The sequence below is a fragment of the Schistocerca nitens genome, chromosome 2 (genome assembly GCF_023898315.1).
Source record: "Schistocerca nitens isolate TAMUIC-IGC-003100 chromosome 2, iqSchNite1.1, whole genome shotgun sequence".
Taxonomy (NCBI): domain Eukaryota; kingdom Metazoa; phylum Arthropoda; class Insecta; order Orthoptera; family Acrididae; genus Schistocerca; species Schistocerca nitens.
The window spans coordinates 599,166,382-599,183,785 of record NC_064615.1 but is presented as its reverse complement, the minus strand read 5'-3'; the positions used below and the strand labels follow the sequence as shown (position 1 = coordinate 599,183,785).

Genomic DNA, 17,404 nt, shown 5'->3' with positions numbered 1-17,404 from the left:
AGCAGTAGTGTTCTGCATTAAGGTACTTGGTATGGATTTTGTTATGTCTTTATTGACAGATGATGTGAACCATTCAGTATAAATAAAATGATATGTAGAGCTCGCTGTAAATAAAAGCAACGACAACATTTCAGTAGAAATGGAATATCTTAATAAATGTCAAATTAACCCATTTACGATCTTAACCCCTCCATATGGGAGTGCACATTAGTTTCTAACACATTGATGTCGCCTGTCCTAAAATCTTCAGCTTTGCAAGAGAAATTGCCCTGTGTTTTTGTTGATCTAATTTGATTAATGACGTCTTTTAATTTGTAGGTGAATACTGTACCTGCTATATCAAAACAAATTCCTGAAAGATGACTTCGAGGTACGTGTTAGTGGCCAAGCCGCCCTCTGAGTTATATATAAAGAAACGTGTACGATTACGATGTGGAAAGTACTCGATGGTAAAGTTAAAAGTGCCTAACATACGCCGATGGACGGAGCCTGCGTTTGCTATTTTTTTAAATTAATGACGCTTAAAGAAATGTAACAGTAGCAATGCCTATTGTGGATACAAGAGCTTTGTTGCCTTCGTGTCCACCCAATAATCCTAATTTTTTTCTAAAGAAAAGAATAAAAGTTGTTTCCTGTCTGTAGTCTTAATATATAATTAAGTTTAGGTGCCTCATATTGTTCCATTTATAATATATGTGGTTTTTATTGTATTTTAATGATAGCTGTATTCGTAAGACTTCTCTCGCAATTTTTAGGCTGGATCGGCTGTTTGTGCTGTTGGAGACTGGATCATCTCCGGTGACACGCCGTGCTGCAGCTCGGCAGCTGGGTGAAGTCCAGCGGCTTCACCCCCATGAGCTGCATCATTTGTTAGCACGTATTGCCAGTTACTTGCATAGTTCTGCATGGGAAACAAGAATTGCAGCTGCTCAGGCTGTGGAGGCTGTTATATCAAATGTCCCTCAGTGGGATCCACCAGCTTTCTCTAAAAGAACAGGTGATTCATATTTGAGATATCATTAATGAATTGTTTTTGTCGTTACAATTTATAAGTGCCATATCGTCACTGTGTACATGTTATTGTTGTACTTTAGAAACCAATGACATTTTCCTACATCTCCTCATTTGCGAGACTGTTGCTTAAAATCCACATTTGGCCGCTTAGGTTGTTGTTGTCGAAGTCTGTTACAGTCATAGTATTATTGCCTCACTTCATAGTTTTAGTTGCTTAAGGGATGAGTTGTAGTATTTGTTATATAGGAATGAATCCTTTTTATTAATCGTAGAATGCCATGAAGGATGGAAATGACAACAAATAGTGTCAGTAGTTATTCTGAGGAGACTGGATTTGGGGAAAAAGGAAACTGGCCTTCTGAATGTGAAGTGTGAGTGGTCATACAGTATTTTAAATATCAGAGAGAGGCTTCAGTGTTTTATATGTTAACAAAAATAACAATTATGATTTTCACAAAGCGTGGTTGTATAAGATATAGAGGCAGAAGAAATGTAATTAGTTGTTCAGTATTATTAGAGGCTTTGGATAGAATTTTCACACTGTGGACTTGCCTTGCTTGCTTTTTTATGTTAGCATATCATATATTGAAATGTTTGTGTTGTAATCTTCTCCATGGCCTCTGTAAGGGATACGACTTGTAATGCCAGCATGATGTGTTAGATTTATTTCTCATGTTTTCTAAAGAATTTAAATCTTGTACTTTTTCAGTAAAGAAGGGAAAATTTCATGTGCCCATTGAAGTACTAAAGACATACAGCATTTTATTAAATGTTTGAACTTGGTAGCAAGTCTTTTTTGGAGAACATAATTGTAATGGGAAGCTGTGTTATTTACATTTCATTATGCACAAAATAGTTTCATTTAAATACAATGGCTGGAAACACCCAGGAAGTGCACAAGCTGTAAGCAAAGCTGTGTCGGGAGGCAAAGGCTATGTGAGTTTGTCTTATCCACAACCTCAAGGGTTTTGCTGAGATTTGAATTCTATTACTCTGAGAAGTAAACATTGTATTGGTTGTACATTAATTGAAACAGTGTCCCAGACTAGGACTTAGGCTGCTGTCACAGTAGTACCAGTATTAGTGGATTTCCAAATCAGTTTGCCTTTACATCCGCAATCACAATGTAGCCGATCTCATCAACCGAACATACATATTCAGATGACAGTCGGTGAAATTCAATTGTTTGGTCATACTGGCCGACACAAAACAAAACATGAATTGTGAGAAACTGGTAAGTTTACTCAAAGGAGTAGTTTATGGTGTTATAAGGATGGAAAATATCATCAGGATATAGTTCGGAGTCTGTAGACCAAAGTCTCAGGTTTGTTGGAAACCACAAGCAGGCAAAATCTTTATCGGAAATTTTAGTTGTAATTTATGAATTCAGAAAATAGTTTGTTCGAGGGAGGAGGATGGCATATCTTATGATTAGAGATAGTCTCTAGTGGATGTTTTTTGGGTTGTGCTTGGTGGACATTAGTTGTCTTACAAATTGCTATTACTGCTTACTGGCATTTTCGTACCAGTAGGGTGTGATTCTGTTACGTGAAATGATTTAAAAATGCAGTGTGTGTGTTTCCACATTTCAGTGCTTTAGGTGCTCAGAGCTTCTTATTCAAAACTTTAAGTTTGTCTTTTGCGTGTATGTTGGATGACAGTCATTGATGGTTAATTGACATATGTCGGCACAACTTCAAATAAATTCACAAATTGTAGTGTTTGTAAACTTGATTTTCAAGGTCACTACAAATCATCTTGTGGCACATAAAGCCAAAAACCCACAGGTGACATGTTCTTTTGGTTAATGAAAGCTAATTTCAAGTATTGTAGAGGTGTGATTTGAGCTCAATTAAAAAAAATTGATACTTGCATTAAAAATGCAGTCACTAGAAGTGACACTTTGATATTTGACATCTGGCAATTACATCTTTCCAATATTTAGGCCTCTACGTCTTATGAAAAGTACAATTTTGAAGTTTTTGTGTGATGTGTTAGAAACTATTTATGATACCCAAAGGACTAATTTGAAAGTTAATATTTTCAGTCTTGCTCCTCGAATACTAATTTATAGTATACCGAATTTTGCAGCTATGCTTCATGTAAGTGCAGTCAAAGGCTCTGTATGTAGTTGATTCCTTTATTAAGAGCTACACTCAATCTGAAATAATACTGCCACCAAAACCATTCTTACTCCCTTTCTCAAATCCAACGATCAGGTGTTTAAAGGGTATTGAAGTTTCTGATTATCTGACTGCACTACCAGTATTGCATTAATTTTCATCGTTTTGTATATAATTAAGTGAGCTTCTATGAACCCATAAATCTGCCTTTCATTAATTAAATAATACTTTCTTATTCACATACACATTTTATCCATGCAGCATATAATATAAACAATATATACTTTGGCCATGTAAATTATCCATTATGTGCTCATAACCTCATTGGCAGAAACTTTATACAGCAAAGTTGCATATCCTACCACTGTAGCATGATAAACTGTACTTGGAACAATGTGGTTTACAGAGATCCATAATGAGTTGTATCATTGAAACTACATACTTTTGTAATATGTATAAATATGAAAAACATAAACTACAGCATGTTAGCTTCGAAGGTGGCAGCCCGTTCTGGCACTAATTGGTGGTGGGAGAAGTAAAGTAGCATCACAAATTTATAGCGTTTTAAACTTTTGTTGCATGGTGTTTTATCCTTCATCTCATGTATTTATAAAACTTGATTGGTAATTCCAGTAACTGAGGACTGAGTGCACAGTACTTATCACATTCTTTTCGAAACAGATACAGCTCATTTACATGCATTTGACATATTTATAATAACAAACGCCACATTACAGCTCTCGCCTCCATGCACAGAAGTGTTGTGGTATCCATCCAACCCTTTGAGGTCAAAATCTAACACAATTCATACAAATAATAGATTCTAACCTAACTCCTTGACCCCACCAAAAACTGATGGAGGAGATCAGATGCACTATGATCAAGCTGTCAGCCGAAGTTATCAGGTGACCTCTGGCAGTGGTGTCTGACAACCATTGTTGGTGCCACTGCGAATGCGGCCGTAAGTCTGGAAGCTTGGAATCAGGCTGTGTAATATGCTTGGGTAGTGGATGTAGGCACGCACTGGTCACAGAAGACAGAGATCCGCGTGCTGATCAAGCTCACAGTTATAACTTGTCAAATTCAATCACATATGGTAAATGATTATGTTGGTTATTGGAGTAAGAGTGTATGACTTGTTTAGTTAAGTGTCACAATAACACAACAAAGTATTCAGTTCTGATAATTGTTGCCTGTCTGTCCCTTTTTTCTAGTATTTTATTAACATTCTGTTAAACTGTGGCCACCCTTGAATGTATGAGTGTCCGAATTGAGTTTTGGTTCCATTTACAAACTGAACTATGAATTCCTAGGTTACTGACCAACATACTTGCACATCAGATTAAATGACCCTGTCCTTCGATACTGCTGCAAGGAGGCTTATGTACACTTACCTGTAAAGTAACTTTGTCAGCTTCAGTTCTCCTTATTTTTGTTCCGGGAGGGATGAGTGGCAGGTATATTGGGCTAGGCAATTGTGCACAATTTTAGGGGCTTGTGGGGAGTGGGACATGCTGAAGGTGACATGGCAATGTGAAATGAAAGGTGGTGAAAACACAGAGGGAGGGGAAACTGTTGGATGGAGGGTGTCGGAATGGTTGGTTACCTGGGACTGAATCCAGGATGATTACATGGAAAGAGAGGAAGTACTGTAGAGGTAACTCCATCTGTGTAGTTCAGACAAGTTGGCTGTGTGGGGAAGTATCTGGACATGCTGGGTTGTGAAGTAGCCACTGAAATTTAGTATGTTGTACTCTGCTGCATATTATATCACCACTGTTCTTGGCAACAGTTTGGTGGTGGCCTTTTGTGGTGGACAGCTGATTGTTAGTCATACCGACATAAAGAAACTGCACAGTGTTTGCAGCAGAGTTGGTATATGACATGCCTGCTTTCACAGGTGGCCCAGCTTCTGGTGGGGGTAGGCTAAGTCCTTGGCAGGAGAGGAAAAGGAAGTGATGGGTAGATGGATGATTTGTGGATTTAAAGTGGACACAGGTGTAGATGGAGCCATCAGAGAGGCAGAGGAATGTGAGAAGTTGGTTGAGGAGGACCATGTGGAGTAGACAGGAGAGAAAGTGTTGAGGAATTGAAGGAATGAGGATAGGGTGTCTTGGCCCTGAGTCAAGATCATGAAGATATTGATGAACCTGAAGCAGGCAAGGTTTGGAAGTTTTGGGAGGCTAGGAAGGTTTCCTTTGGATGACCCATTAACAGGTTGGCATAGGATGGTGTCACGCGGTGGCCATGGCTGTACCATGGCTTTGTTTGTATACCTTCCAGTCAAAGGAAAAGTAGTTGTGGGCCAGGATATAGTTGGTAAGGTGTATAAAGTATGGGGTCGTGTTTTTGGAGTCTGATGTACATTGGAAGAGGTAGTGTTAGATAATGGCAAGGCTACAGGCATGTGAAGGACATTGGTGTATAGGGAAGGGGCATCAAATGTTATGAGTAGGGATCCAAGAGGTAAATAGGTGGGCATGATGGAGTGTCTGTGAAAGAAGTGGTTGGTATCTTTGAAATCAGTGGCTAGATTTTGAGAAATATGTTGAAGGTGTCGGTCAGTGAGGGCCTAAATTCTGTCGGTGGAGTCACAATAACCTACTACAATGGGGCATCCAGGATTTTTTTGGTTTGTCGATGTTGGGGAGCAAGTAGAAGGTAGCTGCACAGCTACGGCATCTTGTAGAGTGAGCAGAGGTGGTTTTGGGGTACCTGTCCTGTAGAGATGTGCTTTTGTACTACCAGATTTATGAGGGACAGGGACTGGCAGAATTTGAAAAGGTGGAAGTCATTGTGGAAGGAGGGATGGGATCCAGAGAAAGGAGTGGGTTTTAGTCATTGAGAGGGGTACTTTTCTTTTCAGAACAGTACCCATTTTCCTGGCTAAAACCCAGTGTCACATGCTGCCCAAACCATGGAATCCCCCCCCCCCCCTCTCTCTCTCTCTCTCTCTCTCTCTCTCTCTCTCTCTCTCTCTCTCTCTCTCTCTCTCACACACACACACACAAACACACACACCAACCTAACATAAAAATTCCTTTCACTGAACCCCACTTCTCCTTTCGCAGTGACCTTCACCTTTTTAGATTCTCTCGGTCCCTCCACACAGTGCAGATAGCAAAGGAAGCCCAGCATAAATTTGGAGAAGAAATTGAAATTCAGGGAGCGTAAATAAAAACTTTTAATGTTTGCTCATGACACTTAATTCTGTCAGAAGTGGGAAATATCTTGGAAGATCAGCTGAAGGGAATGGATTGTGTCTTGGAAAGAAGTTATCATATGGGTATCAGTAAAAGGAAAACACGGTTTGTGGGGTGTAGTCAGATTAACTCAGGCTTGCTGAGGGAAGTGGAGGGAGAAATGATACACTGAAAGCAGTAGACAATTCAGCTGTTGAAATTATTAAGTAAGCACTGTGGTGGGTGTAAGGAAGGTATTGAAATCCAGAGTGACAACCTCAAGAATACCTTTCCTGAAAAATTAAATATATTAACTTTGAATATAAATTTATGACTTAAGAGGTCTTTCTGGAAGTATTTGTTTTGAGTGCAGCCTATATGGAAGTGAAATAGGGATGATAAACAAGACGATGCACTTTAATAAATTTCAGATGTCTTGAAGACACTTTTTATTATTTCCAAAATCACTTTATTTGTTTTGACATTCCATCATTTTCAAATGCTTTAAAATACAACACAAAACTGGTATCTAAGATTTGAAAATATGTTACATTTCACCATTGATTAGAGACATAGTATAATGAGTAGAATATGGTTTTGTAGTTTATATGTGTTATATCAATCATATAAAATTGTTCATATGAATATAATAGAGAGAAACATTCCACGCGGGAAAAATATATCTTAAGAACAAAGATGATGTGACTTACCACACAAAAGCGCTGGCAGGTCGATAGACACACAAACAAACACAAACATACACACAAAATTCAAGCTTTCGCAACCAGTGGTTGCTTGGACACACATCCATCCACACATACACAGACGCAAGCAGACATTTGTAAAGGCAAAGAGTTTGGGCAGAGATGTCAGTCGAGGCGGAAGTATAGATGCAAAGATGTTGAAAGACAGGTGAGGTATGAGCGGCGGCAACTTGAAATTAGCGGAGGTTGAGGCCTGGCGGATAACGAGAAGAGAGGATATACTGAAGGGCAAGTTCCCATCTCCGGAGTTCTGACAGGTTGGTGTTAGTGGGAAGTATCCAGATAACCCGGATGGTGTAACACTGTACCAAGATGTGCTGGCCGTGCACCAAGGCATGTTTAGCCACAGGGTGATCCTCATTACCAACAAACACTGTGTGCCTGTGTCCATTCATGCAAATGGACAGTTTGTTGCTGGTCATTCCCACATAGAAAGCTTCACAGTGTAGGCAGGTCAGTTGGTAAATCACGTGGGTGCTTTCACACGTGGCTCTGCCTTTGATCGTGTACACCTTCCGGGTCAATGTCAAGGAAACTCCAGAATTTCCTCTCCAACCTCAACTCCTTTGGTTCCATCAGATTCACCTGGTCCTACTCCAAATCCCATGCCACTTTCCTTGACGTTGACCTCCATCTGTCCAATGGCCAGCTTCACAAGTCCGTCCACATCAAACGCACCAACAAGCAACAGTACCTCCATTATGACAGCTGCCACCCATTCCACATCAAACGGTCCCTTCCCTACAGCCTAGGTCTTCGTGGCAAACGAATCTGCTCCAGTCCGGAATCCCTGAACCATTACACCAACAACCTGAAAACAGCTTTTGCATCCTGCAACTACCCTCCCAACCTGGTACAGAAGCAAATAACCAGAGCCACTTCCTCATCCCCTCAAACCCAGAACCTCCCACAGAAGAACCACAAAAGTGTCCCACTTGTGACAGGATACTTTCCGGGACTGGATCAGACTCTGAATGTGGCTCTCCAGCAGGGATACGACTTCCTCAAATCCTGCCCTGAAATGAGATCCATCCTTCATGAAATCCTCCCCACTCCACCAAGAGTGTCTTTCCACCGTCCACCTAATCTTCGTAACCTCTTAGTTCATCCCTATGAAATCCCCAAACCACCTTCCCTACCCTCTGGCTCCTACCCTTGTAACCGCCCCGGTGTAAAACCTGTCCAGTGCACCCTCCCACCACCACCTACTCCAGTCCTGTAACCCGGAAGGTGTACACGATCAAAGGCAGAGCCACGTGTGAAAGCACCCACGTGATTTACCAACTGACCTGCCTACACTGTGAAGCTTTCTATGTGGGAATGACCAGCAACAAACTGTCCATTTGCATGAATGGACACAGGCACACAGTGTTTGTTGGTAATGAGGATCACCCTGTGGCTAAACATGCCTTGGTGCATGGCCAGCACATCTTGGCACAGTGTTACACCATCCGGGTTATCTGGATACTTCCCACTAACACCACCCTGTCAGAACTCCGGAGATGGGAACTTGCCCTTCAGTATATCCTCTCTTCTCGTTATGCGCCAGGCCTCAACCTCCGCTAATTTCGAGTTGCCGCCGCTCATACCTCACCTGTATTTCAACAACATCTTTGCATCTATACTTCCGCCTCGACTGACATATCTGCCCAAACTCTTTGCCTTTACAAATGTCTGCTTGTGTGTGTGTGTGTGTGTGTGTGTGTGTGCGCGCGCGCCTGTGTATACCTGTCCTTTTTTCCCCCTAAGGTAAGTCTTTCCGCTCCTGGGATTGGAATGACTCCTTACCCTCTCCCTTAAAACCCACATCCTTTCATGTTTCCCTCTCCTTCCCTCTTTCCTGACGAAGCAACCGTTGGTTGCGAAAGCTTGAATTTTGTGTGTATGTTTGTGTTTGTGTGTCTATCGACCTGCCAGCGCTTTCACGTGGTAAGTCACATCATCTTTGTTTTTAGATATATAAAATTGTTCAGTAGATACACTGTATCTTGTCAACATTCTCTGTCATGAGATACGTGCAAACTGCTACCAAGGAACAAATTGGAAGCCAAGTGGACTAAACAGCTAAATGGTGCTGGCTATGTGGTATGTACTGCATTTGTTTCTTCATAACTACATTTTCACCATTACATTGTTTAAAACAATTCCGTCAGTACATTGTTTTACAAAAAGATATTTCCAAAGCAACATGTAACAGATCTTTTGAATGGTTGAAAATAATACATTGGAAGAGCCTGCTGAGTGGTGCTAGGGCACACGAGGCAAATTGTCTGTTGACAAACAGTTTTTGACAATATACAGCATATGAATTACTAGCATCAGTAAAAGTTCATAAAATCATTGTGTAAGAACTAAGAACTATAGAAATACCAGTTGACACATGTAGCACCCACTCACATAGTACTCGTGCATTGCCATTTCTGCCAGGGGGAGCAAATGCACAAGTACCACACAGGAAAGTCAAACAATTTGAGCAGGTGCTATTTTGGCATGCCAACCATTAGTTCCGTCAATCTGTTTCTAATTGGAACTCCTTAACCCAAAAATCTTAGTTAAAGTAAAGCACCATCCAAAATACAATCATTTAAATCCCAGTGCAATATTATTGCTAATGGTACATTGGCAATTTTGCAATCTTACATAACATGTTGTCTTTTACCTACATTACATTTCCCTTTTACTTCTATTATGTATCACAATCTTTTCTACGGATCAAAGATAACTCTTACAGAAATAGTTATATATAACAAACCACAAGCTGTAATTACACATATGGCAAAGATAAAAACAATAAAAATTAAGATTGTGGTAGAAAGTCCTAGCTATGGGGAAACATGTTATTGGGCACAGTAGCTGAGATTTTCATGGATCACTTGGAAAATGCTTTCATTACCAACTACCCAGAACTCTGGAGTGAAATTGTCACTTATAATAGATATGTGGATGGTGGCTTTATAGTAGTAAAATGCAGTGATGAAATGATCAAAGAAGTGGCTGTGAAATTTAACAGTAAGCACCCCAACGTAAAATTTACAGCTGAATATAAAGTTGGACAAGCTATAAATTTTCTTGGTGTAACTATAAACAGGTCCACTGACATTTGGCATTTTTAGGAAGTCAACATTTGCAGGTGCCATTTTACCAGCGACTCATGCCACCCAAAATTGCACAAATGTGCCTGTTTGCGGGTTATGCTAAGTATGTTAATAAAGCTGCCCTTAAATGAGGATGACATCAAGGAAGAATAGAACATTTTAGAATGAGTAGCAAGGTAGAAGGTTATAACAGTAAAGAAGTTAAGTCTCCGTACAGTAGGCTTATAAATAGCAGAAACACCCTACCGTAAAAAAAAAAAACAACGGATTTGGATGAGTATGATGTATAAAGGAACATTCACTTTACAGATAGTAAACAGATTCAGGAAGCATTATATCAGTTTGCAGCTAAACAGTAACAGTATATTAGCAAACAAATTACGACACTTGGTTGAGGGCAAGCATGACAAGTATGAGGACATGGGAATATACAGGATTAAGTGGCAGACTGCGAAAAATTTTATATAGGACAGACTGGTAAGCCCTTCAAAAAATGTTTCAAGGAGCATATGTATGAGAGCAATGATAGCTGCATAAAAATACAGCTTTTACCAAAGAACCGCACATTAGACAAAATTTTAACTGATATAGAGTAGTCATAAGTTGTTACTCGGTGCTTGACACTGCATAACACAAACTGAGAACCCTGTTCAACAGTGCTGCTACAGCTGTTCCACAACACTTTCACTTTGTTTTATAATGTCATTTTATAGAACAGTACTAGTCTGGGAACTACAAATGATTTTAAAGGATTTTTCAGTATGTCAAGATTAATCTTGTTTGCTCTTTACGCCCCCTCCCCCTCTCCCACCCTCCTCCCTTCCCATTTAATTGCTTCGTGGGTTTTTACAATGCTTGTTATTTACAGAAAACAGTTTTACGGTTGTAGAACCACAGAACATCTTACGTACTTTATTTTCAGTGTGCCAATTTTAAACCTATTTCTTCTCCACCCTCTTCTAATCCCTATAATTTTAATTTTTTTATCAGTTGCTGAGTTGAAAACAGCCATTCAGGAGGTCATCAATAGCATCAATGTTGCAACACTTCAGCGGGTCATGCAGAATTTCACTATTCGTCTGTGCCGCATAATCGCCATTGGTGGCAGGTGTATTGAACATGTCATCACCTAAATCCAAATATCTGTAGTGCCGTTTACATGTTGATTTGTGTGCATGCCGTAGTTTGTAACTAAGTTATTTTTTGTATAGTTCAAGAATTGTCACCCTTGGTAAGCTAGGAAACCATACTCAACTCATTATGTTGTGTCTTTAATTAGTGGTGAAATGTAAAATATTTTCAAATCTCATAATACCAGTTTTGTGTTGTATTTTATAGTGTTTGAAAATGTCAGAATGTTGAAACACATAAGGCAATTTTGAAAATAATAAAAAGTGTGGTCAAGACATCTGAAAGTTATTAAAGTTCATGCAGAAAGCTGATTCGTCTCATAGTATTTTCATGCAGATTGCAAACAATAAGATAGCAGAAACATTGGAAATGTGGTATTACAGAAGAAAGCTGAGCCGTCCGGTGTGGCCGTGCGGTTCTAGGCGCTTCAGTCTGGAACCGCGTGACCGCTACGGTCGCAGGTTTGAATCCTGCCTCGGGCATGGATGTGTGTGATGTCCGTAGGTTAGTTAGGTTTAAGTAGTTCTAAGTTCTAGGGGACCAATGACCACAGATGTTAAGTCCCATAGTGTTCAGAGCCATTTAGAAGAAAGCTGATTGATGAGAGCGTAGATAACTAATGAAAAGGTACTGAATCGAAGAGGGGAGAAAAGTTTTTTGGCACAATGTGACTAAGATAAGTAATAAGTTAACAGGATGCATCTTGAGGTATGAAGGAATATTTCATTTCATAATGGAGGAAAATGAGAAGTAATAAAATTGTAGAGGAGAGAAACTCAAGAATACAGTTAACAGATTCCAATGGATGTATGTTGAAGTAGATATGAGAACATTTGGATTGGATAGACTATTGTGGAGAGCTGCAATAACACAATCTTAGGGCTGATAAATACAAGAATAACAGCAGCAGTTTTCGATTGTTTTGGTTTTCATACTCTACAATTTTGTTTGTAGTTTTGAAACTTTTTCAAAAAGTCTGCAATAAGTGACTAACATTTGTGGTCCCCAGCAGTTTGTTTGGTGGTAGTAACATGCAAAACTGTAGATATAGCTCTTTAATGTAATTTTTTTGTTATTCAGTTGACAGAGATGGTGCTGCTGTGCTGGCAAGGACTGGTCGAATGACTTTTGAAAAATTTGATATGTGCAAAGTTTTGACAAATGGAGGTCATTTAATGGCTTCAGAAGGAAAGGAATTCGATCAAGATGAGGATTTATCAGGTAAGTGTTGATTTTGTACGGAAATCCTTTTTGTAATTTGTAGTTGTATGACTTGTGCTCCAAAACATTTTATCATGTATAAAAACAGAAGTAACAGATGTCCTTATTTCATCAGGGTGGTTGTCATTCGAGCTTTGAGGGATGATGGGGAGGGGGGGGGGGCAAAAGATAAATAAACCTATTTGTAAACAAAAACTAAGTTTATGAAATGTGTTGTGGGTTAGCTGCCAATGGAAGATAAGAACCTATCAGTCATTTTTTGTTTGATATAATAAATTTCTTTATTTTGCACGCATTTGCTATATTGTGTGATCCTTTGGAAGGCATCCCCATGTCAGTGTTCTTTGCATCCAACTCTACTTATCACTGGCAGCCAATGAAATTTAGACTCTGTGTGATTGCCTTGCTGAAGCACTGGATGTTGATAACTGCTGTCCTCCAGACTAAGATGTGGCCTTACTGCTGTGGTGATGCTTTTCCATTCATTATTGTTTCATCTACACTTCACAATATGGGAGGTTTATGCTCCTTCTCTGCCACCATACATTTGCAAACCTCATCCCCTCCAGGCTTCCTGAATTTGTTCCTGTTGCTCTCTCTCTCTCTCTCTCTCTCTCTCTCTCTCTCTCTCTCATGCTCTGCACCTCTCTGTCTTCTGACATTAGGATATGTGAACTATAGTATTGTAGGACAGGCAAACCCAACTGACCATCAGGCGTATATCCTAAGGAGTGATGGGAGGAAACTCTACTAATGCAAGGCAGATACTGTGATTTGTAATACGATATGATTGTTGCTGGTGCAAATATCAGAGAGGCTGCAGTCTGTGTGTACACTTGACTAGGTTTGGCTAAAGGATGTTAAATACAGATAAGTAAGTGGCAGTCACTATCGTCTTGTTGGGACAAGCAAATAGAAACTGTAGGGGATGACAGTTTGGATCAAGCCAAGTATTTATATAACCAGGGCCATATTGAGGTTGTGGCAAGAAGGGCCACTGGCAAGGATGCAGGCACAGGTAAGTTGCAAAAACTGACCCAACTCCATGCCAAGAGAAAATGAGGGGAATGAAATTGTAAACATGCACAGTAGTCAATGTCATTTCAGCCCAGTAGCATCGTAAAGAAATCACTGTTACCAAAGAGATGTCACATGGATTGTGTGTCAACTTTGTGCTTTGTTTATAAAGCTGCCACCTACACAGCTAGCTCATGTCCGTCAGTGGAGTTTTTGCTGCTGCTTCGCTATGGTATGGTAGGGTTTTAAAGGTTGGCCAGCAAGTACTGAAGCAAATGTGCTGTTTAACTGAAGGCTTATGACTTTTGGCCCTCTCTGCCAACCAAGGACTGGAGTGAAAATGTTTAAGCTAGATGAGATAATAGGTAAAATGGTAAACAGGTCTCACATATAACACACCATATCATCTCACTTTAATTTCTCGTCAGGACTGCATTAAATGAGAGCTGTGTATGTGCTCTGACATACATGCAGCAGCTTTTGGTGCCTAATGTAGCACGAATATCAATACAACTGAGCTAGCCAACAGAATAACAGCTTTCAAATTATATGGAAATATCCAGGAGGTTTCTTATTCAGAAATCAAATTTGAATTTTTTTAATGAACATATCGTGGTGAGCCTTGTTGGAGGAGGAGGAACATCTACTAGTAGCTTTTGTAATTTAACTTCTGCAGGATCGTGACATACGATACGGCTTCCCGGCAGAGGTCTTGCATAGGAAGAAGACTCGAGTTACCAGCCGGTTGCAATGAGGCCCAGCAGTCCCTTGAGACAGCTGTGACTGATTAGTTATTATGACCTCAAGAACTGCCCCCCTTTCCCATGTCATTGGAGGACAGTAAAATCAAGTGGGCTGCAGAAACTTATTCTCCTCAGCTCCGTAATTGCCCAGGGACTGGTGGATTGTTCTTTCTAATCATTAAGCCTATGTTCTTTGTAAGTAACATCAAAAATGCATGTGCAGAAATCTCTTTCCTAAGTAACCTATGAAGAGGTTCTGTCTTAATGAATGTAGCAACTCCTACCCGGCTTCAAGTGTTAGTTTTGTTGTAAGAAACTTGACTACATATGTCACCAGACTGCTCAATGCTTTATGCATGTAAGCTCCTGTTGTAAGAACAATCCCATGCTTACTCCCAGAGTAACCACAGGACCTGCAGATCTCTCTACTAGTTTGACTTCCAAGCTTCAGATGTTTCAGGGTAGCAACAGTTTGACCAGGAAAAGAGTATTCAGTTTTTGAATTGTGGAAATTTGGAATAATCCAGAGAACTGTAGTGTATCTGGCTAATTAATGGAGTTTGTTACGGTGGAGTTTGTGTTCATAATGTAGAAACATCTCAGTAATAAAAGGTTATCAACAGTCTTGATGTAAGTTCAGGTTGAACATGTGGGTAGTACTGGATATGCTTTGCATAGGAGAGGCTCGATGCATTGATAACCTTGTATAGGTAGTCTCTTTAGTAAAGAGATGTGGTAAGTCTTAAAATTTACAATATTGGTAAAACAATAGGAAAATAACGTTCAAAGAATCTTATCCCTGGTATGTTGTTGTATTATGCCTTGTTTGCCAATTTCACAGTATTTGATCATTAGTGAGCTTCCATTAAATTTCAGTTACTGAATATGAAAATAAAATAAAGAAGAAATCATCACAAAATGCACAGTATGGTTACTTCCTACACAGACTAGGTCGCATCTTTGTCAGTTAAGATATGTGAAAATGGAATATCATTCACTAAGTGGGGAAAGTTGTGTTTACACATTCGATAATCATTGGCATGCAGTCAATTAATATCCTAAGGAATATACTCTTCTGATATACAGAGTGTTTATAAATTATTTATACAAAAGTTACCTCTAATTGTGAAAAGGATAAATAAATTGCAGAAGTCTTTGAAACAGCATTGAATGCAATGTCTTAAAGTTTTATTCCCACCTAACACATTTAGTTTATGGCATTCCCACTAGGTGGCACGTACCAAAGAGTTATTCCAACAGTCACCATGGAGTTGAATAATGGTGCAGACCATGCACAGTGTTATTTGTGGTTTCATGAATCCATACCTGTGGTAAAATCATACCTGTATATGCTTGAATGTTATCTAATACCTCAATCACAACTTGATATGGACGTACAATTTACTTTCCAGTAAGATGGTACGCCACCACATTATCGTCATGAAGTTTTCACTTATCTCTGTAGGAATGTGCTGATGACTTGGATTGGACATGGTGGAACAATATTCAGATCACTATGATCACCTGATTTAACTCCAGTTGACTTCTCTTACATTAAACATAGAGTGTTGTTCCTATACTTCTGGGAAACCTTGTTGAGCTGCAACAACGAATATTGCACACAGTTGCAGCCGTACATTAATACATCCTTTATAGAATTTGACAGGAAACTGATTACAGACGGGACGTTTGTTGTGTTATAAAAGTTAGCCACATTGAACATTTGTAAATAAAAGTTGAAGATATACTGCATTCACCGCTGTATCAAATATTTCTGTAATTTATTTACCTTTTTCACAGTTAAAGGTTATTTTTGTATAACTAATTTATAAACACCCTGTATTGTTAGAAATTTGTACTTTCACATGCTTATTTTTCACATTGCCATATTGATCATCTTTAGTTCTTTGTTTTTTATTGTAGTATCAAGCATATCTGAAGGATGTTCAAATACCTACTGAACCACATCCCTCCCCCCTCTTTTTCTCTATTTCACAATTCAACCCCCCCCCCCAATCAAATAAATATATATATAAATAAAGAAATCACAAACTTGCTAGTAATATATAAGATTACCCAATTTCCCTTTCCAAACAAGGATAATAGGACCTTCAACAGCCAATTTCATATGCATTGTTCCAAACACTCCCTTCAAGTTATATGAAAGAATTCATACTCTCCAAGCAGCCTTTAAGAAGAGGTGAATTGATTTCACTAAATTTGTAGTGGACATGTTCCTGCATTTTACGGAAGAAACAAAGAACTACATTCACAAACACTTTATGGCATCCAAGTTATTCTGAGATATTTATATAAGTGTTCCCAGAACTTACAACAATGTTAGGTGAGTTTTCACTGGCGCATTAATCTGTGTCTCGTGCACACCACTATCCCTGGTGGCAGTTGTCCATTGCATCAGGCAGCTTGTGATGCGTCCATTGCAAGATGTGTTCCTGTGCACAGTGCGTGACACTTGATCAAAGATAGAATGTTATTCATGATGAGGGTTGGCAGACTTGCATTTAATGTATGCTGTGGCAGGATGTAGAGCCCGTAAAGCAGCACAAATGTGCAGAAAACACTTTCCCAGTAGGCATCATCCTAATGGAAAGAAGTTCATCGCCATGGATACCAACTTACTAGAGAAGGAGCCATTAACATTATAGAGAGCTGCCAAGGTTCCCACCAAGGACATGTTGGAACAACAGATTTCGAGGGGAGGTGTTGGATTGTTTAGCCAACCATCCAGCAATAATCTCCCGTCAGCTTGCCTCTGAAATTCACTCTTCTTAGGGTACAATATGGAGAGTACTGCTGGAGTAGGTATTACACCCCTGTCGTAAAGAATGTGTGTAAGCAGTGGGAGCAACGAAGTTCGAGCCTTGCCTTCATTTCTGTCAGAGGATTATCCACAGTAGTGCTGAACTTCGTACAGTTTATGTTGTTCGTGGATGAGGCCTCATTCACCTGTGACTGTTTTCAACAGTTACCACACTCACACATCAGTGGCCACCAGCAGTGATTCTGTCAACATAGGGGTGGGCATCATCCAAGATCAACTAATAGGACCTTATCTGCTGTCTCCTCATTTGACTGGTCCATGTTACCTGGTGT

At 39.6% G+C, this 17,404-nt stretch overlaps 1 protein-coding gene across 1 annotated transcript in view; it reads left to right on the top strand.

Moving 5' to 3' along the window:
* LOC126236674 (TATA-binding protein-associated factor 172) overlaps nt 1–17,404 on the top strand; it is a 320,919-nt gene that overhangs the window by 135 nt on the left and 303,380 nt on the right. Inside the window, exons 2-4 of the mRNA XM_049946158.1 lie at nt 319–370; nt 756–997; nt 12,390–12,530. Coding sequence (XP_049802115.1) covers nt 360–370; nt 756–997; nt 12,390–12,530 — 394 coding nt within the window. The 5' untranslated portion in view covers nt 319–359. The remainder of the gene's footprint in view (nt 1–318; nt 371–755; nt 998–12,389; nt 12,531–17,404) is intronic.